This window comes from Pseudozyma flocculosa (genome assembly GCF_000417875.1).
Source record: "Pseudozyma flocculosa PF-1 unplaced genomic scaffold scaffold00022, whole genome shotgun sequence".
Lineage (NCBI taxonomy): Eukaryota > Fungi > Basidiomycota > Ustilaginomycetes > Ustilaginales > Ustilaginaceae > Pseudozyma > Pseudozyma flocculosa.
In genome coordinates, this window is record NW_006920890.1 from 39,576 (window position 1) to 61,741 (window position 22,166).

General features: G+C 65.8%; 7 protein-coding genes across 7 annotated transcripts in view; 5 read left to right on the forward strand and 2 right to left on the reverse strand.

The window, feature by feature from the left end:
* Positions 1-169: 169 nt before the first annotated feature.
* On the forward strand, positions 170-1,229 carry PFL1_05808 (uncharacterized protein; the record flags this gene model as incomplete). Its single annotated transcript, XM_007883346.1, has 3 exons — positions 170-448; positions 585-685; positions 821-1,229. The coding sequence occupies 3 exons, from the start codon at positions 170-172 to the stop codon at positions 1,227-1,229; spliced, it is 789 nt and encodes a 262-aa protein (XP_007881537.1).
* A 176-nt stretch (positions 1,230-1,405) lies between these two features.
* PFL1_05809 (uncharacterized protein) lies at positions 1,406-4,154 on the reverse strand (the record flags this gene model as incomplete). Its single annotated transcript, XM_007883347.1, has 2 exons — positions 1,406-3,796; positions 4,134-4,154. The coding sequence occupies 2 exons, from the start codon at positions 4,152-4,154 to the stop codon at positions 1,406-1,408; spliced, it is 2,412 nt and encodes an 803-aa protein (XP_007881538.1).
* A 2,720-nt stretch (positions 4,155-6,874) lies between these two features.
* PFL1_05810 (uncharacterized protein) lies at positions 6,875-10,675 on the forward strand (the record flags this gene model as incomplete). Its single annotated transcript, XM_007883348.1, has 1 exon — positions 6,875-10,675. One exon carries the CDS (start codon positions 6,875-6,877, stop codon positions 10,673-10,675), a length of 3,801 nt encoding a protein of 1,266 aa, XP_007881539.1.
* Positions 10,676-11,084: 409 nt separating this feature from the next.
* PFL1_05811 (uncharacterized protein) lies at positions 11,085-12,142 on the reverse strand (the record flags this gene model as incomplete). Its single annotated transcript, XM_007883349.1, has 7 exons — positions 11,085-11,136; positions 11,223-11,341; positions 11,462-11,554; positions 11,625-11,700; positions 11,789-11,802; positions 11,888-11,927; positions 12,036-12,142. The coding sequence occupies 7 exons, from the start codon at positions 12,140-12,142 to the stop codon at positions 11,085-11,087; spliced, it is 501 nt and encodes a 166-aa protein (XP_007881540.1).
* Positions 12,143-12,466: 324 nt separating this feature from the next.
* On the forward strand, positions 12,467-15,745 carry PFL1_05812 (uncharacterized protein; the record flags this gene model as incomplete). Its single annotated transcript, XM_007883350.1, has 1 exon — positions 12,467-15,745. One exon carries the CDS (start codon positions 12,467-12,469, stop codon positions 15,743-15,745), a length of 3,279 nt encoding a protein of 1,092 aa, XP_007881541.1.
* A 1,079-nt stretch (positions 15,746-16,824) lies between these two features.
* PFL1_05813 (uncharacterized protein) lies at positions 16,825-18,117 on the forward strand (the record flags this gene model as incomplete). Its single annotated transcript, XM_007883351.1, has 2 exons — positions 16,825-17,879; positions 18,087-18,117. 2 exons carry the CDS (start codon positions 16,825-16,827, stop codon positions 18,115-18,117), a joined length of 1,086 nt encoding a protein of 361 aa, XP_007881542.1.
* Positions 18,118-19,435: 1,318 nt separating this feature from the next.
* Positions 19,436-22,166, forward strand: part of PFL1_05814 (uncharacterized protein) — a gene marked incomplete at both ends in the record, with an annotated part of 3,316 nt that continues 585 nt past the window's right edge. The window contains 4 exons of the mRNA XM_007883352.1: positions 19,436-20,239; positions 20,368-20,491; positions 20,599-20,659; positions 20,779-22,088. Coding sequence (XP_007881543.1) covers positions 19,436-20,239; positions 20,368-20,491; positions 20,599-20,659; positions 20,779-22,088 — 2,299 coding nt within the window. The remainder of the gene's footprint in view (positions 20,240-20,367; positions 20,492-20,598; positions 20,660-20,778; positions 22,089-22,166) is intronic.

Sequence of the window (22,166 nt, forward strand, 5' to 3'; positions counted from 1 at the left end):
CCTCCAACGATTGCCACACCCCCAACATATCCGCCGCTCCGCCCCAGACCTATTGACCATGCTTCGAACAAGTGCACCACAGCTACTTCGCCGCTGCTCAACGCTGCCGCTCTCGACTGCAGCGGTCCGGGCTTCTCCGTCGGCACGGGCGAGATTCAGCCACAGCGCGATGCGGCTGGAAGCGGGCGGCGAGGCGGCCACCAAGCAGGCGGAACGGACAATGACGCGGTTCTGGAAGACGGTCCACCTCGCTCCGGCCACAGAGGCGGAGGCAGAGGCAGGGGAGCGCGGCGCCGGGGGCTACACGGTTAAGCTCGACAAGCGCGCGCTCAAGACGCCGAGCGGCGCCAAGATGGTCATCCCGCACCAGCGCAGGCTGCTGGCCTCCCTCATCGCTCAGGAGTGGAGCGAACAGACAAAGACGCTCAAGAGCCACACGCTGCCCCTCGTAAGTCGTCCGAGGGCCCCCGTATCCGACCTGTCAGAGCCTCGCCGACGTTCAGCGCTGATTCCGTTCGCGTCCCTGCTGCCGCCCGCTGCGCGTCTCCCGCTGCCCCCCCCCCCCCCCCGGGACTCTTTCACAGACCTCGCTGGCGGCTCGTGCCATTGACGGCTGCTCGGATGCAAAGGAGAGGCAAAAGATCTGCAGCGACCTGCTCAAGTACCTCGAGACGGATACCGTGCTGTGAGTCGACCCGCCCCGTTTCCGCCTCGCCGTCCTCGCATGTGCCGCCATGCCGCGGGATTTTTGACGCTGACGGGCCCGTCTCCCCTCTGTCCGCTCCTGGATACCCCTCCCCACACCGACACCGCGCTGCAGGTTCTACGAGTCGACGCCGACTTCGCTGGTACGGCTACAGGCCGAGCACTGGGATCCGCTCCTCGCCTGGGCCTCGGAGCGCTTCTCGGTGCCCCTCTCGCCCTTCACCGCCCTCCTCGGAAACGCCCACGACCCAAAGGTGCTCCCCACTTTTGCCTCGCTCCTCGACAACCTCGACCCCTTCGAACTCGCCGCCTTCGAGAGGGCCGTCCTCACCACCAAGTCGTTCCTCATCCCCGTCGCCCTCCTCTCCGGTCGCCTCTCCGTCGAGGAAGCCGCACAGGCCGCAGAGGTCGAAGTCAGGAGCCAGATCGAGCGCTGGGGAGAGGTAGAGGATAGCCACGACGTCGACACGGCGGATCTACGGAGGGTGCTCGGCAGCGTTGCTGCTGCCGTCGTCAAGGAGTAGCCAGAAAGGGGAATCGATGCAAAGTCGGGGAGGGGGCGGGGGGCAGAGTGATCTGCTGCTGCTGCTGCTGCTTGACTTTCGATCTGAATTCCGAGGAAGAGCGCTACAGCTCCCCGTCAATGGGAGACACGGCTGACCACAGCGCTACGACCAACGAGGGGCACCGACCGACCGGATCACGAGTGGGCCGCTTTGGCCAGGCGCGACTTGAGATCCGCTCGGCCCGCAGTGGGCGAGCCGGGCGAGGCTGGCGAGGGGATGTCGCCCAGGGCGGCCACGTCCGGCGACGCTGCCGCAGACGACGACGAGGCGGCCTTGTCGACGTCGACGCTCAGACCGGCAGACGCGGCCGTCGGGCTGGCCACATCGGCCCGGTCGCTGACGCCATGGGCCTCTTCGCCCTTGGCGCCGGCTGCGGTGGTCTGCGACCCGTTGCTCGGGCGCACGACGGGGCTGGACCCGTCGACGGCCTTTTTGGCGCTCGCCTTGTCTCCGCCGGGCGTTGCGGGGCCATCGACACCCCGCTCCACCAGCTCAATCAGCACCGCCCGCCTCACCCACTTCCTCCTGCGCGTGTAGCGTCCCAGGCCGGCCTTCTTGCTCATCTTGTCCCATGCATTGTCTCCGTACTGCCAACCATCCGCATCGACGTCCCAGTCCTCGTCCTCCTCGAACGCCAACGGTCCGCCGCTGCTGGTCAGGGTGGCCGCAGCCGACGAGCCAGCCTTTTCCGAGGACGACGCGGGCGAAGAGGGCAGCGAGCGGGCGCTGCGGATGCGGCTGAGCGCGTCGCCGATGTAGCCCTGCTTGGCTGCCGCGATGGCCTCGGCGTCGCCCGTGCTCTTGGCGCTGGCGATGGCGGCCTCCTTTGCGCTGCCCTTGAACGCGGCCGACGTGGTCGACGGGAACGACGAATGGCTGATGCCAGCCACGGTCCACTCCGGGTCGAGCCACTGCCACTTTACCGTGCGGCGCTGGAACGCCTTTGGGTTGGCCGCAGTCGGCGACGGCGTCAGCGTGATGCGAGCCGGGGGCAGGCTGAAGGACGAGGGCGGCGAGACGGGGTTGTTGGACTCGTCGGACCAGCTGGGCCGTTCCTGGGGCAGCAGCGCAGCCGTCCAGTCGAGGCCGACCCACCAGCGCTGGTTCTCGAAGATCGAAAACTGGTAGATGACATCCTCGTGGCGCGTGAAGCCAGTCTCTTCCTGTGGCGAGACGGCCGCGGCCTTTTGGGCCTCGACCGCCTGCTGCGGGCCCTTCTTGGCGACGTCGGCGGGGATCGCAGATGAACGGAGGAGGGAGTCTTCGGAGACGGCGTCCCTGGCGAGATCGTCATCGTCGAGCTTGCCCCTGCCCCATGCATCCCGGAAGGGACGCTGGCCGCTGAGGATGCGGCCGATGCCTCGAGCGGCGCGGCGGATCGTGGCGCTCTTCCAGACGGCCTGCCTGATGAGGCCGCACCAGGGCGAGCACCACGTGAGGGCGAGGGTGCCTCCGAGGAACATGAGGGATCGGACCGAGAGCGCCGCGATCGGATAAGGTGGCAGCAGCCGGACGGAAAAGTCGGTGCACCTGTCGAGGCGCAGCAGACCGAGTGTCGACAGGACGGCGCGGTAGACGGTGGGCAAGGGAGTTCGGTGGACGACGCCGGCCAGACGGTCCCAGCTTGCGAGCAGGGGGTCGAGCTGGTGCGACAGGGCAGCGGCCCGATCGGACCCCATCAGCCGCAGCGCAAAGTCCCTTGCTCCGGCCGCTGCTGCAGCCAGGAAGCCGAGGATGGCAGATCCCGAGACGGGCAGCAGGAGCCTGGGCAGCTTGAGGTCGTCCCAGGGCAGGAACGCCAGGAGCCAGAGGGGCCATGTCAAGACGAGGAAGGCGGCAACCGCCTTGGTATTGTTGGGCGAAGGATCCCAGGAGAGCAGCTGGATGGTGGGCACGAGCACCGAACGCCTGGCGACCGAGAAAAAGTCGGCCAGCTCCGAGAGTTCGAGGAGAATGGCGTTGATCCTGGCGGCGGATACGACGTCGTGGCGGTCGTAGATTCTCCTGGCGCCTTTTGACGGCCTGGCGGCGCCGAGCTGCTTGCGGGTCCAGGTATATGCGATGTAGGCGAGGACGAGGGCCTGGGGGGCGTACCGCAGCACCTCGTAGCCAAAGGCGCAGACGAGCCACCATCCGACTAGGAGGAGCATCGAGGAGCCGCCAGAGCCCGGCCCGCCGGTCCATGTTGCGAGGCGTATGAATCGGTTGGTGAGGCTGATGGCGGGGCCGAGGGCGGCCAGCACGCGCACCACCGACGAGGGGACGCGCTCTAGGACCTCGGCCGACGACAGGGGCTCGAACGAGGCGGCGAGCGAGGCCGAGGCTGCCACCGACGTCGAGGGTGTCTGGGCCGACGAGCTGAGCAGTGCCGCGCCCGGGTTCGAGTCGCTGGGCCTGCGCGGCGATGGGCCGACGGCGGCCGCCGCCGAGTCGGAAGCCATCGGAGAGGGTTGCGACCGCTGCGGGCGGGATGCCGAGGCTCCGATGCGAGACTGGTGGATCAGAGAGAGGTACGGGTCGGTCAGCTGGCGGGTGGGCGAATCGGCGGGTTGATCCGATGGTTGTTGGCAGAGAGGCCAGGACGGGCAAAAGGGCCAAAGGGGCCAAGGGGAGGGAAGGGGGGTGAAGAGGAGCGACCGTGTTGCGTGAGGGGGAGAGGATGGCAGATCAAAGGGTGTCGGAGGGACCGAGGGTCAACGAGCGTGCCACTTGGTAGCCAGCGCCCAGGCCGCGCGGACGGGCCGCTCCGAAGCCAGGCCAGGCTGGCCAGGCGGCGCACAAGCTAAGTCTGGCGTCAAGCGGCCAGCGCATGTGGAGAAGGCGAAATGGCCCATCCCTGGGCCTACCTCCCGCAAGACTCACGGGATGCTCAAAGGCCGCCATGGAGCGAACGGCAGGCGTCGGCCAGCTCGGATGCCTTTCAGTGGTCGAGGGTGGTGTTGGCGATGGTGGCGGTGGTGGTGATTGGGTGGCAGAGTGCCCGGGGGATGGATGGATCAGACGAGGCGGAAAGCGGGGCCGCGAAGCTCGGGTAGACGCCAGCCCAGCCCAGCCCAGCCCAGCGCCCAGCCAGCTCTCAGGCCTGGCCCTGATGACGATGCGGGGCGGGTCGCGCGAGCCAGGTCCTCGTGAAAGTAGGCCGCCCTGGCCTGGCCTGGCTGAGGCTGGGCCCACCTCCGGCCAGACGCTCGGGACCGAAAGCTGTCTGCCGCCGGGCCGGGCGCTCGAGCCCACGTTCACGTCGCCGTGCAGTCGGCCTGCACTTCTGCTGCCAGGTCGTGCCACGGCCTCACGAGCGTCGCCTGCCACACGCCACCCACCTCGTCGCCGTCTCACAGCCTTCAATCGAGGACGGTGGTCGCGTCCCACCTCTCTGGCGGAATCGGTGTAGACTGCGACGTTACTTGGCCGGCGTCAAGAGCGCAGCGGGCCTTTCCTACACGGACTTTTGTGGGAATTTTGGCCTCGATATTCTACGCGCACGAGTCGTGTGTCGGCGCCCTGCCCCTGCCTGGATCGCGGTCGCCTAGGCAGGTAGGCTAGGCTCCTTCGACGGTCCAAACGACACGCACGCAAGGTAGGCTCAAGGCGCGCTGCTGCCAGAGGATCGCCGAGGTGCATACATCCGTCGTCCCGCCTGCCCGAGCTGACCGAGTTCAGCAGCGCGCTCCGTTACGCTCCGCCAGTCGTGAAGGCAAGGGCCGCCAGGCACACGCGCCGACGACATGCATGCTAGACTCGAGAAGCCGCCTCCTCGACTCGGCCAAGGGCATGGAAAGTGGCGGCCGTAGCGTCGCCTGGCAACTTGGGCCGACAGTCCTAGGCTTGAGCGTCTAACACGGCAAGCAGCAAAGGTGCGGGCGGCGTACCAAGCGCCGTACTGTACTGTACATGGATGCGGCGCCATCACCAGCGCATCTTCATGGCTGCGCCACCCGTGCGCTGACCTTGCTTGCACAACAGGCCACCTCGGCGTCACACGCCTCTCTCTACCGATATGGAGCTCGCGAGCGTGGTCTCCGGCCGAGGAGCGGTGGGTCCTAGCCCAGGCTACGCTACGGCGGTGGTGCTGCCTGCATGCCTCGCCCTTGCATCCGTGGCACGCTACGCTACGGTACCGACCTCTTTCTGCCTGGTCAGGGGCCAAGCCGCCCCAACAAGCAAGCAACAAGGCCTGTCTTGTGCCGAGCCCTTCGTTGGTTTGATTTCGCTTGTGTCGAGTCGAGTGCACTTTGTCGAGGGGCCCCGACAGAGCGGAGCCCACGAGTACGTACGTAGGTGGCAGGCCCCGGCTAGAGGGTGTAACACTCAAGACTACCTAGCCCGTCGTCGGCGGCAAGGGAGGCAGGATCCACGCACATGCCTCGCGAGCTCCTCTGTCGCCTCGACGATCCGGCCTCTCCCTCTCTCCTGCTGCGATCGACATGATTTCGCCTGGCCTCTGCCCGCCGGGTCGCTCGCTGCTGCAACACCTTGGGCCCTTGGCTCGCCATCGCCATCGTCTCGGGGCGTACTGTAGGCTGCTGACGGACTGTCCTCTGTCTGGATGACTCTTGCACCTACTGCACACTGCGGGGACCTCGCAGGCCACAGGCGGGCCGGGCAGGGCAAGAGGCACAGCAGGCACCTGCACGGCAGGCCAGGCTGTATGTAGCGCGCGTGCGCCTCGCGCTGTGTATGCAACGTATGGCAGCAAAGTTGACGCACGGGCGCGCCAGATGTCATGCCCGCCCCATCCGCCCTCACGACCATCGTGACGGTTGCCGCACCACCACCACCACCACCGTACCGTCACCCTCGCCACCTTGCTCGCACTCCGGCAAGCCAGGGGTCGAAGGCGGACCCCCCTTCCCGTCCTCGTCCTTGACTCCCCTCCTCCCTTCCTCCCTTCCTCCCTTCCTTCCTCCCCTCCTCTCCTGCCCCTTGCTCGCTCGCCTTGCCTCACCGTCCGCCTACACCCCTCACCGCCCGCGAAGGCCCGCCTCGCCCTGCGGTACGAGCCGTCAGCTTCTGACCATCAGCATCGTGATCCATCCTGCGCCCCGACAGCTGCATCGACCCCAAAGTGACGCCGCGTTGAACCAACATCACACCAACTCGCGCGACGCAGACGCCCCAGGAGACACGACAGCGCCATCGCAAACATCGGCCTCTGCAGAAGATCCCAGCAGCGTTGAGCGCACCAGAGTGCGTGTCCTTGCATGGACTGCCTCTCCTTGTCGATATTTTCCACGGCCAGTGCCAGCAGCACCAGCCAGCCTCTCTGTCGGGCCTCGCACCTCTCCAACCAACCCAAACAGTCCCGGTCGTGACTCCCACACTTCCTCCGGCATCCGCCTCCCGATCCGACCCGCCAGCATCATCCCATCGTCTTGCGGTCGACCACTATCCAATCTCATCCGACCATCATCGAGCATCCCGACGCTCCGCAAGATTTCAGATCGTCGATTCGCGACCCTTCGCGCGACCGCTCGATCTAGCGCTATATCGCTCCATCTCACGAGGCCTGACCGGCATCGACGCGTCGGCCTGCCTGCTTGGTGAAGGTCCAACAACCGACGACGCGCTTGCCCATCCGCCCCGCCGCGGAGGGCCACGCCAAGATGTCGGCGGCCACGATGAGGCATCCCTTCAGCAACTCCTTCTACGCCGAGTCCGAGGCCACCGATCGCAGCAGCTTTGTCGAGCCTATGGCTTCCGGCTCGAACGCCAACAAGACCCGCGAGCTGGCTCGGGCCGTCGGCCGCGACCTGGCAGGCCCGCCGCCCTCGTTCAGACCGCCCTCTGGCTGGTCTGTCGATGGCAGGAACGCCGATGTGGTCTGGCAGGGCGACGGCCCGCGAGGCGACTCGTTCCACGAGGACCAGTTCTCAGACGCGGAGAGCTGGGACGCCGACCACGTCGCGGGATCCGCATTCACGCCGGTGATTGACGACGACGGCAGGAGCACCTTTGGCCACGTCCGCACCTCGAGCGTCGGCAGCTCGGTCTTTGCAGGCCGCGGTGCCCAGCCGGAACGCAAGAGGAAAGAGGCGCCACCGCCGCTGCCGCTGGTGCCGGCCGAGCACCTGATCAGCGTGGGCAAGTCGGCGGACAGTCCCGTGTTTGCGCTGGTAAGCCCCGCCACCGAGCACAGCATGTACGAGAGCGCCGCGGATCACGACGGTGGTCCGGCGGAAGGAGATCGCACAGCCCGATCAACCGCTTCGGACCATCGCAGGCCCATCGGCGAGTGGCAGATGCCGCGCTCCGGGACGACATCCTTCGTCGGCAAGGACGACGAGGGAAACATCCCCTCGAGGAGCTCCTCGCGTTCGATCGCCTCGATGCGGCGAGTCTCGAGCCGCGAGGCTGAAGAAACGCAAGGGAGGGTGGCCTCGCACGGCTTTACCGACAACATTGGTGGCGAGGGACAGTCCAGAAGCAGCGCGCACGAGCCCAATGAGCACGCCTCATCAACCCCATCTCGAGCAGCGTCGTCTCTGAGCGATGCCGAAGCCGTGCGCCGCTTGCCCGATGGGACCTTGATCCCCAAGATGCCGCCGATCCCGAGCGCCGATGAAATGCCGCGTCAGCGGTCGACGAGCAAGCAGCGCAACCGCAAGGACCGCTCGCCAATGGTGATGCCCGAAGACGAGGCCGAAGACGAGGAGCGCAAGTACCTCGAAGAGATCGAAGACCCGAAGCGGATGAGCACGCTGGGGCCCAGACTCAAGAAGAACTCGCCTGCTCCCTGGGAGCTCACGGGCTTGGCCGAGGAAGAGCCCCTGCCTCGGCCTTCGCTGCGAGATGCGCTCAGGGGTAGCAGCGATGGCCAAGACAGGTCCTTTGGGCGCTTCCGCAGCAGACCCTCGGTCGAGAGCCAGGCCGCTCCGAGCCGGCACGCAGCACAGACGGCGTCGGGCCTCGGTCGCAACACCACCATCGCTTCGCTCGAGGAAGAGGCGCATGCGGAGGAAGAACCAGGGCCGCACAACGGCGGGGCAAGCACCGAAGGCGGCTCGTCGTTCCTTGCTTCGCAGCGCGCCAGATCCAAGAGCGTCTCCACCAGCGCCGCTGCCGGTGTGCTCAAGGGTCTTGGCCTGGCCAGCTCTGCGGGCCCGGCTTCGAAAAAGTCGAAGCTGGTCAAGGCGTTCCGGCTCGGCCGCGAAGACAGGAGCAGCAGCACTGACGGCGCTGGCCCAGACCTCCCCCACCCAGCCTCGACGTCAGGGCCGACAGCTCCGTACGCACATCGGCCCCAGCCCCTGGCCCGGTCGATCGGCTACAAGAAGACGTCGCAGGACAGCGCATCTTCGTTGCCATCACCCACCGACCGTTCCGCCGGTCCGATGGCGGCGGCGAGGAGGCCAAGTCCCGACCTGGCTCAGCTGATCCAGGCCGCCAACGGCAAGTACCAGGACCAGGCCTACTCGCCCAGCTCGTCGCCGAGTCTGGGCGGACGCAGGCCGCTCTCGCCTCGCGTCGGCAACGGCGGGCTGTCGCTGCCAACAAATCGATCTCCTGGCTATGTCCCTGCCGGCGGTCTCACGGCGAGCGTCAGCAAGGACAGCCAGCTTACCGTCTCGCAGCTGCCATTGTCGACGTCGTCGCGATCGCTGGCGGAGGCGGATCGCACCAGTGCACCGCCCCGGCCGGATGCCTCGCAGCAGCCCGTGGTGTCGACGCGCAGCGGCAGCGGCGAAAGCTCGCGGCCATCGACGGTCTCCGAGAGCAGCACGTCGGCCGGCAAGTCGTCGGGCCCGATGCCCGCGAGCAGCAAGTTCCCGGGCATTCCCGACGGCGCCCTCCCGCTCTCGAGCAGCGCCTCCGTGGGGTCCGGCGCCGCAGGGCTGCCCATGCCAGGCTTCCACCACGGCGTGCAGTACAAGCTGATCTCACTGGAGCAGGCGCGCGAGCAGATGAAACACTCGCACGACCGCTTGGCGCCCTCGCCATCGAACCGCGACCATGGCCCGCACTCGTCGCCCAACCTCAGCGCCGGAAGCGCCAGTCCGATGCGCCACTCTCCGAGCATGCAGTCCATCCACTCGGCGCACGGGGATGAGCCCCGATCCCGGCAGCCCTCCGAGGGCGGCCTTTCTCAGCGGGCCATCAAGAACAAGAAGAGCAGCCTCTTCAGGATGGGCAAGAAGAAGGACAAGGGCTCCCTCCACGACATCGACGGTGCTGAGCTAGGCTCGGGCATGGGAGGCGCTCGCGAATTCAGCGGCACCGGCCAGGTCGTCGGACTGATGCCCTCGTTGAGCGTCACGGGCTCCGAGCTCGACGAAGGCTCGGCCGCCAACAGGAAAGACGTTCTCGCCGAGACGCCGGCGCTGTCGCTGCGGCCGGTGAGCTCGATGTTCTCTGGACTCGGCGCCAACTTCCTCGACTCGTCCATCTCCGACGCTTCTGACATTGCTCCGCACGGCGGGCCCTCGTCGGCCCTGACGGCCGGCACCCGAGGACTGCTGGCGCCGTACTCGCCGGCGCTGACGTCGCACTCGCAGGAAGGCAGCAACCGATCTTCGACGGGCACCAGCTTCGAGGACGCCTCGGAGAGGCTGCGCACTCCCGTCTCGGCCTCTCCTGCCGGCTCTGTCCGCCGGCCGAGCGTGGCCAATATCTCGCCGACGCCTCACACGGCCGCGGTGCCGGGTCCAGAGGTGCCTGGATCGGCCGGCAGTCAGATGAGCGTCAAGGCCTCGGTCCACTCGGTCGATCGGATGCCCAGCCTCGACGCCGGAGGCAGCACGACCAGCAGCCACTCGCGCTTCCACTCGCCAGCCACCTCGCCGCTGACGCCGTCGTTCAACAACGTCCACCATCCCATCCACACCAAGCGCGGAGGTCTCGACGACCATTCGCTGAGCACGCACCCACGCAGCCGGGCTCGGCCCGATGCTACGACGGTCAACATCCAGAGCATCGCCGAGGCGCGGCCCGAAACGTGGGCCAGCCAGCAGAGTGGCAGCGGCAGCGGCGAATCGGCTGCTGCGACCGCATCGCACAGCCTCGGCGTGCCCAGCGGCGGCAGCGGCACTGGCAGCCCAAAGCTGGGGCCGGTCCCTGAGGAGGTGCGGAAGCGGGCGATTGAGATCGAGGTGCAGATCAAGCAGCTGGCCAGCGAGCTGCACCAGCTTCGCGACACCCACCTCTCCACCGTCAGCGCCGCGAGCTGGGCATCGGCGGTCGCGTCGGCCGCGTCGGACGCCACGATGGCCGAGGGGACCGACGGTGCCTCTGCGCCCATCAAGAGCTGCCCCTGCTGCGGTTGCGGATGCGCCGAGCAGAGACGCCTCCAGTCGCTCAACGAGGTCGCCGTGCTCAAGGGTCTCGGCGTCCTGGATCGCGGCCGCGCGCTCAAGCCGTCGTCCAATATGGGCAACACGGGCAAGTTTGGCGGCTACACCAACCGCTAGGCATCGACACTGTCCGCTCGACCCCGCTTCGCCCGCTCCCGAGCAGCCTGCTCTTTGCCGTGCCACCGTCCCTACGCTTCCCCCAACCCCATCCCTCCCCCATCCCTTCCCTCCCCCTAACCCTTCAGAGCAGCGACCTCGTGCCGCCAGATCGCATCGCCCGAATCGTTCCTTGCTCCGGTCTATCCCTTGTACCCGTATACCTTCGTTGCCCGCTCTCGATCCTCCATCTCACAAGTTCTGTATCAATCCGCACGGCCCGGTCGGACAACGGTCGCAAGTGCGGCGGCGGTCGATCCGATCGCTCCCAGCCACGCCCGTGTCTGGCGCCAGGGGAGTGCAGTTCAGCCAGAGGCGACTCGAAGGAGGGCAGGGTACAAGTACAGCGGCAGATTGGGAGATCTGCCATCTAATCGACGACGACGGCGAGGGCTTTGTGGATCTTGACTTCCTCCTTAGGCCTGGATCACAGCGGCGGCACCCAAGGACAGCGAAGGGGTCAGAACGGGGCCCTGCGGAACGGCCGGGATCAGCAGAGGGTACGCACCGGTCGTTTGAGTCGGTCGCGACGAGGCCGAGCCGCTGGACCACCTTGATGCCATCCGACACGCGGCCAAAGATGGTGTGCTTGCGATCGAGGAAGGGTGTTGGTGCCAGGGTGATGAACTGGCGGGGCGTAGCCGCATCAGAGGAGAGAGGCGAAGAAGAAAGAGATGGACGGTCAGAGATCTCGCGGAAGGAAAGAAAGGGCAGTGGCGGAGGGGGGGCTGTCGATGCCAGACGTACGAATTGACTGCCGTTCGTGTTGGGTCCCGAGTTGGCCATGGCAAGGATGCCGGCGCCGACAAAGCGGAGCGCTGGGTTGATCTCGTCGGCAAACTGAGGGGCGGAGACGGGCCACGATCAGCTATCCGCAAGATCGAGACGGGGCCAAGGGCCGGAGGCTCACCTTGTCGCCGTAGATGGACGTCCCGCCTCGACCTGTCCCTGTTGGGTCGCCGCCTTGGATCATGAAGTCCGGGATGCTGATCAGACCGGGGTGCAGAGGAGCGCGATGTGGTGAGTCGCAGGGCCAGGGATCATTGTGCGGAGGATGTCAAGGGTGAGGCCTACATTCTGTGGAAGATCTGCGGGGCAAGGAGGCAGCGTCGAGGGAGGGGGGTCAGCCAAGTGGCCTCGCTGGCGATGCAGGGCTGGGCGGCGATGACTTACCGTGCCATTGTAGTAGCCCCTCTCTGCTAGCTTGTAGAAGCTGGTGGATGACGGGATGTAGCGGCAGAGAAGCGATGCGGGCCATCAGCGTCGTTGCACACGGTGAGTCGATGGCAAGGCGAGTAGGTGGTCCGACAGTGCTACTCACTTCTGGCACGTCTTTGGAGCATGATCCCAGTAGAGCTCGACGGTGATGCTTCCCATGGAAGTCTGTAGCGTCACTGCGCCGCTGTTGATCTGCTGTTGCGACGCCATGTTGTCGTCAGAGAGGGGAACGGAGGATGCAGACCGGTTGTGAGGAGGAGAATGCGGAGGAGCAGGATGAGAGGCAGGTAAAGGTGAGAAGGAGGGAGGTGGAGTCGAGGCAGGGTCTCGTCTGGGGACTCGGAGCCGGCCATGCTGGAAGGAAGTGCGCACGGGACACGCGACCAGAGAGGGTTGGGGTATTGGGCCCACGTAGTCGACTCGACGCCTCAACCTCACCTTCCCCTCACCCTTCATCCTTCTCCCTGCTCACCACAACGACAGAGCGCATCGCCTCTTCAGACCGATTCGGAGGCGCATCGTTCAAGCGCCAGGATGGCGTCCCAGTCGCACGCCTCTGGCTCGTCGAGCCAGCCACACGCCGCCGATGCCGCCACCTCCTCCTCACCCACCAAATCCAGGCGCGCCAGACATGCCCGCACCCCTGCCTCGCTCACCTCGAGCGCAGGCGCAGCCCCTTCCATCTCGTCAATCTACGGCAGCGGCTCGCAAACCCACTCCTCCATCTCGGCATCCGAGGCCGTCTTCACCTCCATGGGCCTCAATCCCTTCCGCACCGACCCAGACGAGCTCTTCAACACCCTTTCGGTCAAGCAGGTCGAGACCTATGCCAACGCCGTGCGCCAAGCTGCCGAGAGGAAGCAGTCGGACCTCCGCACACTCGTAGGGGAGCGCTACCAGGACCTCTTGGGTACCGCCAACACCATCATCGGCATGGCAAACAGCTCGTCCCAGCTCTGCAAGCGTCTCGACCAGCTGCACGATGGCCTCGTCGCGACCGGCAAGCGCGCCTCGCAGCAGTCGGAGAGGAGGGTCTCTCGGCGCCTCAGCTCCTTTGCGATACCAAGCGTCGCAGAGCAGCAAAGCCGCGCGCGCCATGCCAACGACACGGACCACGAGCTCGACGAGGCAGAGCACATGTACCGGCTGGGAGCATCGCTCAAGACAATCATGGACGCTCCCGAGTACGTCTGGCGAACAATAGAAAAGGGCAAGACGCTGCATGCTGCGTGGGCCTTTATGGTGGCGCGGACAGTATGGTGGGACCTGATGGAGCGGTCGCCGTCCAACGACAAGCGATCGAACCCAGCCGAGGGCAATGCGGAGCGGGCGGAGCGGGGCCCGCAGATCGACGTCAAGGCGGCCTTTCCCTTTATCGAGAAGCAATGGCAGGGTCTAGTCCCGATGCGCAAGCAGATTGTGCAGAGGGCGATCCAGCTCATCGCCGACTGCGACCTCGGCTTCAGTGCCACCGCCGACCAGCTGGCTGCCATCGTCCTCCTGGACGGCACACGGCTCGAACAGACGTTTGCCCTGGTGCTCTCACAGCGCAAGAGCACGCTCAAGAGACACGTCCGGCGGCGGTACCCGAGCGCTGCCTTGGGGCAAAGGCGAGGATTCTCGGACGAGCGTAGACCGTCCAATGTCGCCTTCGACCGGGCCTCGACGGTGCAAGGAGCCAGCGGCATCATCGACGGGAGCAGCAGGATCCTCGATCGACAGGAAAAGGCCGAGGAGAAGCAGCTCGAGGCTGTCCTGCACAACGTGGTCCGAGGTGTTTCAAACACCTTGACGCATCTCGTCCGTGCCTACTTCCTCCCTCAGCAAGCCAGCGAGGGGTCCCTGCTGCTTTTCGACGAAGATCTCACCAACAAGATGGGTCCGCCGGTACAGCCATATCTGTACGAGCTGCTGCATCGATTGACGCAGCCGCCCGTCATGGCCGGCGACGATGCTTCCACGTCTCCCGGCCTTGCCAGACGCGCATCGATCCTGCAGAGTCCGCAAGTGGGCAGAAGCGGACACCAGGGACACTCGCCATCGTCGACAAGCCCAACCGCGCGGCGCAGCGCAGCACGGCGAAGGTCAAGCTACGGGTTTAGCCTGCCCCTGCCGTCGACCTCCTCTTCAGCGACAAGGGCAGCTCCCGGCAACTCAGACGATCAGCACGCCGAGACACATCGTCGCCAGAGCCAGGCCGCGGCCCCGCCGCAAGCGCGGGTCTCGACGTACGAGATCCTGCACTCGCTGCCCAGCTCGCATCTCCTGCTACGCTACCTTCCGCTCTCAGTGCTGTCATTCGTCCCCTACGTGGAGCTTCATCCGCTCGACGAAGGTGCGCTCGACAGGCTCGCCAGCGAGCTCCGGACGTGGAGTCTTCAGCTGCGAGAGGAGCTGTTCGCACCGGCTCAAGATGCCGAAGGAAGGCCCGGCGACTCGATCCCGTCGCTGCTGTTGGGTCTTTCGAGGATAGCCTCGGTGGCCAAGCTCAGGGCCGGGACGATGGCAACGCTGAGCCGCTCCACGAGGACGGCTGAGCGCAAGATGAATGAGGTCCAGCGCACGACGACCGAGCACGGCCGGGCGCAGGGCGCGGTGCAGCTTTTCAAGGACGAGATGACGTCGCTCAGAGATGAGCTCGACAGGGCCTTTCTTGGCAGGCTTGAGGCGATACATGCCTCGTCCCTCGCTGCATGCAAGGCTGATGCCCTGCAAGAGGTTGACGGCATCGTGGCCGATCTGGACGGTCGGGAGACCGGTCGTGGATCGCTCGCTCTGCTCTTCGCCGAAGAAGGCGACGGAAGCGACGGCAACTACAGCCGGCTGGAAGGACGCAGGACGACGTCCCAAGGACGCAAGTCGCAGGCCATCAAGACGCCCGGTCCGACGCACGAACAGCTAGCCGTGCTCGATGGTCAGCTACGAGGTCGCTCGGCTGATCTCGACGGCGTGGTCGGCTCCCTTAGCCTCCAGCTCACGGTCATCTCGAGCGACACTGATGCCTTCCTGTCGCAGCGCGACTTCGATCCGGCGACCAGGGATGGGATCCGGAGCAAGCTTCGCCAGAGCCTGTCCGAGACGCTGCTTGGTCTGCTCAGCCAGCTCCAAGGCCGGATATCGACTCCCTCTGCAGCGCACACTCCAGCAATCGGCGGCGGAATCGAGATCGAACCTCGAAGAGCCCTGATGGCCAAGTTGGCGTCGCTCATGCTGCGAGACGGCGCACTCGCGCAGCTGGTGGCGACTGGGAAGGACTGCCATACGCAGGGCCCAGAGCAATCCCTGACTGCAGCCGCAAAAGGCTTGGTCGAGGTTTCGCTGCGGGACTGGGCCGATGTCGTGCGGTCTCTCTGCCTTTCGAGGCTATCGTCCACGGACGTCGATAGCGAGGCGGACGCCGGTGGGCCCTCGCGCCACCTGATCGATGCTCTTTCTCTCCTGGCCGAGGCGACGCTGCGCGCTGGAGTGGGCATCGATCCGGCCTCGATCGACGAGATGGTCCGATCCGTGCTGGATGCCCTCCGGCTCCACGTCGCTTCCGCCTCACGGGGTGAAGAGTCGGTCGACGTTGCGATGCTGGATCTGCTGCTGCGCGGCACGACGGTGGACGACGAGTCGGTGCGGAACAAGGTCGACGAGGCAGTGGCGCGCAGGTGGCTGGTGCTGGCACCGATCTCGGTCGGTGGCACCCTCGCGGTCAAGGATCGGAAGCGGAACGTGCAGGGACCGGGGCCGGCGGCCACGGTCGAGGATGTGACTCCGCTGGTGGGCAAGACTCAGCTGCCGCGATTCGAGGCATTGAGCCTGGGATAGTTGTTGGGGTGCAGGGGATGGAGGGATCCCCCCCATGCCCGGCCGCCGAGCAGGCAACTTGTCGCTGCGCAATGCCATGTCATGCCAAACCGTGCTGTCTGAAGCCGACGTCAGATAGGAAGAGGATCACCAGCACTCGATACAGAGAACGGAAGTCGGAGGCGGGGCCAACGAGGCAGGACGAGGGACCGAGCGCAAAGAGATCGAGAAGTGAACGGAGAGAGCGGGTCAGGCGGGTGCTAGACGCGTCGCCCTCTCGGCGGCAGACGAGCAGAGGGGTCCGGGGCTGGGCCGACGCGTAAAAAGGCAGGCCTCTTGGCTGCAGCTGGGCCTGCCAGACGAGGGGCGGCGGGCAGACGAGGGCGGGCGGGCGAGCGAGGTTGAACCGCACGGCGCGTTGGAAATTCCGAGGCAGGGCCACGGGCGGGCAGGCCCACCAGAATCGAAAGAGGCAAGGCAGGGCTGGGCCGGGCGGGCCTCGCCCCTCAGCTACCCTCACTCCACCTCTCGACCACCACCACCACCACCATCACCGCCGACCTGCAGACCCAACGCGACCCAATCATCTTTGCACCACAATTTTGCTCTCGATCGCTACTGGCTCCACCAAACGCTACGGCCTCTTGCGCTCCATCTCGGTCACCTTCCTCCTGCAACGTTTCCGGCTCGAATCAGTCTCAATTATCGTCGTCGCTCGAGCTCCGCCTCGAAACTCTGCCGTCAGCTCCGCCCAACAAAGGCCATACCGCATCGCCATCTCGTCTCAATTGGACGCACGGACCGGCTACAGTCGAGGCGCACAGAGCCCGTGCTCCTCGTCGACCCGTCCTCGCTGCCTCTCCTCCGCCCAGGCAGCGAAAGTCTTCTCAGTTTCGGCGGCGTCGCCAAGGGTATGAACTCCCATTGAGACGCCCAGAGACGCTTCCGCTTCCGACTGCAGGTCAGCGCAGCAACTTCCGCACCGGCACAACCTCCTGGATCTTGTCGTGGCGAGCCTGCCAATCGGAAGGCGCTCGTCGTCGCCATCTAGGTTCGCCGCCTCAGTTTGCCCCACCCAAATTAGCACGCCGGATTGCGCAATGGCTACCAGCGCTCCCTCTGCTGGACAGACTTGGCCAATCAATCCCGCTCAGGCCTTCAGTCCTTCGTCGAACCGCTCGAACCGCTCAAGGCAGGTCGTCAGCCATCACCCTGCCGCTGTCGGCATCAGCGGCATCTCGAGAGACGCCGCCATCCAGACATCGATCGCCAACGATCTCAACCAGATCCGCAGCGTTCAGGTATCGAGGCCGGCTATCGAGGAATCCGAGCACGTCCGCAGCGGCCGCATCTCGCCATCGAAGCCGCGAAGGCACATCGACAGGAACCTCCTGCTGTCGATCCGAGCAGTCCAGCTGCAGAAGCGTCCCGAAAGGCGCAGCTCAGATCGGAGCGTCAAGGCCGAGTCCAGCGAGCCCCCTTCTCGATTCCTCGGGCCCGACTTGTCCTCGACAAGACCCGCCTCTGCAGCCGCTGCTTCGCTAGCAACTGGCTCTCCCGCCGTCCCCGACGCTGGCGCCGGCGGTGACGACGAAAAGAAGGGCCGGCGTCCTCTGTCAGAGAAGCGCGACTGGTTCCAGCTTGCGGTACGCGGCCGCAAGGCGAAGATCGTCGCTCAGCAGATGGAGTCGTCCACGTCTCCCTTGCTCGATGGCTCCGACGCGGCCGAGCACCGGTCCGACGCCGTCAAGACGGCGGTTGCTCCTGCTGCTGCAACGGCGCCGGCGGACAGCGCATCCAGCGACCTATCCCTATCCGGTCTGGCGGGGCTGCAGACCGAGGTGATGGGTCCGCCGCCGCAGCTTCCACAGGATGCCGCCTACCCTCCGCTCGACCCCATGGCAGAGTACCTGGTCCCGGTCCCCGTCGGCAACAAGAAGAAGCCGGCCGCGCCGCCGCCGATGCGGCCAACGGCTCCCGAAGACTACGTCGCTCCCGTCGGCCGACACGGAAAGATGCCATACGGCCTCGCACTCGCCGTCCAGGAGGCCGAGGCCAAGAAGAGCTCCAAGGCCAAGCAGCCGCAGCCGCAGCAGCAGCAGAAGACCGCCGCAACGCCGACTCTTGGGTTCAATGGTTCGATGTTACAGGTTGGGTGAGTCACAGATACCCATGCTCTGACTTGTGGTTTCGATATGCGATTCTCTTGGACGTGGCCCGAACGGGCTGCAGTCGCATCTCGTCTGGCTGGGCTTCGAGGCTCGATGCGTTGTGTGCGGGTGGCCGCAGCTGGCGATCTCTGGCCGATCCGGATCGACGAGCACCCACCTGCGATGCTCCGACTTGCTCGACTGCATCGCAGGCGATGCCCGCCACCTCGCCCGGCGCTTTGACACCGCCAACAGCGATCATGGTCCGCCATTGCACCGGCATTGCTCCTTCCTGAGACAATGGCCGGATGGCAGAGTGGTATAGACACCGGCATCGTGCCATTTCTCTGATATCGGTCTCAAGAGAGAGCGGGAGCAGGGGGTACAGCAGGCGGCGGGAGGCGGGGCCGCGCGAGTTTCCAGCCGGATTTCGATTTTTCGGCCGGCCACTGGGCCGCATCGCGCCAGAGATGAGTCTCTGGGCAGCCGGAAAATTGGGGAGGTGGGGCAGGCGGTCCAGGCGCGCTTTGCTCGATGCACCGCTGGCCACTTGGGGGGGCCGCTGATGCACCCTGCCTGGCCATGCGAGGCAACCCTTCCACGCCTCGCCAGCGCGGCCCTCGTCTCCTGCCTTCGCCATGGCAATCGCGCCTCGCCGTTTTCCTCCCACCCTCCTTTTCGTCTTGCTTGCCCATGCCCCCCGCCAGCTCGGCACCACTTCTTGGTCGAGTGTCACGCTTGCACGGCCGCGGCTTCACCTTTCTCGCTCGCTCGTTGATGGTCGGCGACCGGGTGGCGACACCAGCTTGCCAGACAGACAATAGCCGCTCATTCCGGCCTTTTCAAGCGCTCGAGATCACCAGGCAGCGGCTGCTTTTTCGCGCCCGCTCCACTTGCTCGTTGCTCTCCTTTGACCCGTGCTGCGACGCCGCTGTCACGAAGTCATCAGTCTCATCTTATTCCTCCGCACGAGGCTAATCGTCAGCGCTTTGCCCCCCCTCTTTTGCAATTTCGCCGCCCCCTTCTTCACTTTGCCCACTCCGCATCAATCGCTCACCTCTACGACCACTCCTCTTTCTTCTCTGCTTGGCGTCAAACACCTGCTGCGCTTCCGAACTGGCAATGGCTCTCGAGTAGCGCTGAACAAGTATCTGGACAGGCAGCTGGTCCTTTCGAAGGTTCATCAGCCCACTCGAGCATCGACCCTCGCAACGCTGTAAACACGGCGGGGAACCGCCCTGCAAACTTCGGGGTTTCGTCCGAGCTCGGAACCGGATCGGCCTCTACCACGCGGGCTACAACGCCGTCGGTGGCTGGCGGCGTCGTGGACGAAGGCGCATCACAGTGGCTTGCGTCGCGGGACAAGGATCGGCAGTCTCGCGAGACGTCCGCTGCCGATGGAGGTGGGGCCAACGCGGACGACGCGGCCTCTGCCCAGTCCGAGCCCCTGCTCGACGGACCGGAACCGATCGAGCTGGATCCGGGGGCGATCACCACCTCGGCGCCTGCGCAGACCCTCGGCGGCGGCGCTGCCGCCTCTTTCGCCCCGGTCGCGGGTTCGATGGAGATCTCAGCCCCTGCCGTCGTGACGCCGAAACCACCGAGACGCTTTGGCTCAGTCCGCAGCGCATCGCAGCGAGCCACCAACTCGATCAGCGAGGCGTACGGAACCTCGGCCGGAGCGAGCCTGAATGGCAGCGTACGCTCATCGTCACCAGCCATGCCGTACGACACTATCGCCGAGCAGCAAGCTTCGGGCAGCGTCACACCGACGCAGAGCCTCGCAAAAGGCAAGAAGAAGGACAAGGTACTCCGCGTCGAGGCCGACCGCAACCGTCGGTCGGCTTCGGCGGCGAGTAATGGTCCCAGCACATCGGCGCTGCCTGCGCCGGCCGCAGGGTCTGCTCCCTCGGCAAGGGTCGCAAAGGACCAGCAGCAGCAGATGCTGATCCCGCCCGGTATGGTCTACGTCGACGGCGTTCTCCGTGTGGCGCCGGGCATCCAGGGTGCGCTAATGCCGCCCCAGGTGCCGCACTCGACGTCTGCATCGCTGAGCCACAAGATGGAGGACAAGGGCGGCTCCAACAACGACTATTGCGAGGTCTGCCGCGGCAACGGGCGCTTCCTCTGCTGCGACGGATGCCCGCGCAGCTTCCACTTCTACTGCATGAACCCACCGCTTCAGATTGACGAGATGCCTCCGTCGAACGCCGCCGGCCTCGTGCCGGCCTCGCGGCTATCTGCGAGCAAGGGCAGCAATGCCAAGGGCAAAGGCAAGGCAAACAATCAACGAGCGACGCCCGACAACGCGGCCGAGGAGAATCTGGAGGAGATGTGGTTCTGCAACGTCTGCGTAGCAGAGAGGGTGAGTGCAAGGTCGAACGCTGGCCCAGAGAGCGCAGCAAGGGTGCCGCCAGCTTCCTGTGTCGAGAATCTCCTCGCGCTGACGTCGGATGCTGAGAGCATGGGTGCGCTCCTTTTCCCCGTCCTCAGAACCCCTCGGCTTTCAAGCCTGGCAAGGGCTTCGGGCCTTTTGGCCCGCTGATCCAGCAGATTCAGCTCGACAACCCGCGCGAGTTCCAGCTGCCTGCCGAGATCCGCACCTATTTCAAAGGAGGTGAGACTTTCATCAGAGGTGCAGGGGCGAGCACCGCGCGACGCCCGAAGGCGGGTCGATCCATGCTCATACGCCGCCGGATGCCTTTAACATTGCTGCACGCTCAGTCGCGACGGCCAACGACGGTACCTACACCGATGCCAATATGCTCAGACAGCTCAAGCTTACGTGAGTGCCCTGCAAAGCAGCCTGTTCGTTGATCGTCTGCGCAGTTCAGGGGTTGATCATCGTCTTACTGTTCTTCCCTCGCCCTCCATCCGCCCCATCGACACCTCCTCGCTGCACAGCAAGCAAGGCTTTCTCGAGGATCGCGACCCCTTTAGGCTCAAGGACAAGGCCGGCAAGGCAGTCCTCTGCTTCCGATGTGGTTCGTCAGCTCTGCCTCTGCCTTCGACCGGCGGCGGCAGCACCACATCCAAAGCCTCCGAGTCTGCCAAGGTGGATGCGGCCGTCGCGAGCGGGCAGACGAGCGTCGATCCGACGATCAAGGAGGGCAAGGGGTGGCGCAAGATCGTCAGCTGCGACTTCTGCGCCTTGCACTGGCACATCGACTGCGTCGACCCGCCCATGGTCAGCATGCCGCACGTGTCCCGAAAGTGGATGTGCCCGGCTCACAGCGACCACGTGCAGCCCAAACGCCGCGTTCCACGCATCGGCCCAGCCGTGCCCCAGACCATCGATCTGCCGGTGCCGAGCGCTTCCAACATCGGGCCCGGGCGGCACTACCGCACGCGGGTCCTCAACAACGGCGACATCGACATTATCCCAGATCCGCTCGACACGTTTTTCGGCGCTGAGGGCGTCGGACGAAGCCTCGAAAAGGGCTGGGACGGGATCGCGGGTGTCACGGACGCGTACGTCACCAACTCGGGCGGCTCGGTCCTGACGACAAAGTACCGCTACCGCCTGCCGGAGAAGGTCATCCGCACCGATTTCTGGAACAAGGTCGGCGGTAGCGATCCGGCGAGGATCGGCGACATCTTCTACGTTGCCGCGCAGGACATCGCTTCGGGCCGGCACGGTGCGAGGGTATCGCTGGCCAGTGATCGCTCCGAGCCACTCGCGGGTACGAGGTATCGGCCATTCGGACAGCGAGACTATCCGCGCTCCGGGCTCGACTCGCTGGCCGACATCGCGATTGCGCGCCTTCTCAGCGACGAGCTCGCCCACACCGATCACGTCGACTATGTCCGGCCGTCGAGGACGCGCAAGCTGATCGAGACGGCGCTCCAGGTCGAGATCCCGACCAACGACGAGGTGCCCGAGTCGAGCCTGCGGGCCTCGCTCGAGGAAGAGGAAGAGGATAGGAAGCTGGCGGGCGACGGAGCGGATTTGGACACTGTGGAGGCAGCCGGAGCGGTGGCAGCAACGATGACGGCGGATCCGGAGCGCCGGGGCGACAGCGCAAGGAACAAGCGCAAGCGGGACGACAAAGGCGCCGATTCGGACGCCAGCAGCTCGCTCACCGACCTCTCCGACGACGAAGACGACAGTGGCACGGCGTCCACCAGCGTCCAGCAGGCCAAAGCCGTTGTTCCGCAGACCCCGCGCAACGCGGCGCCGGCTGCGTCGGCCGGAAGGATGTCGACCCCCCGACGTGGCCTGTCGAAGCGGAGCGCCGCCGCCGCTGCCGACGCGGCGATCCAGGCGGGAGGCGGGGGGACAGGCGAACGTG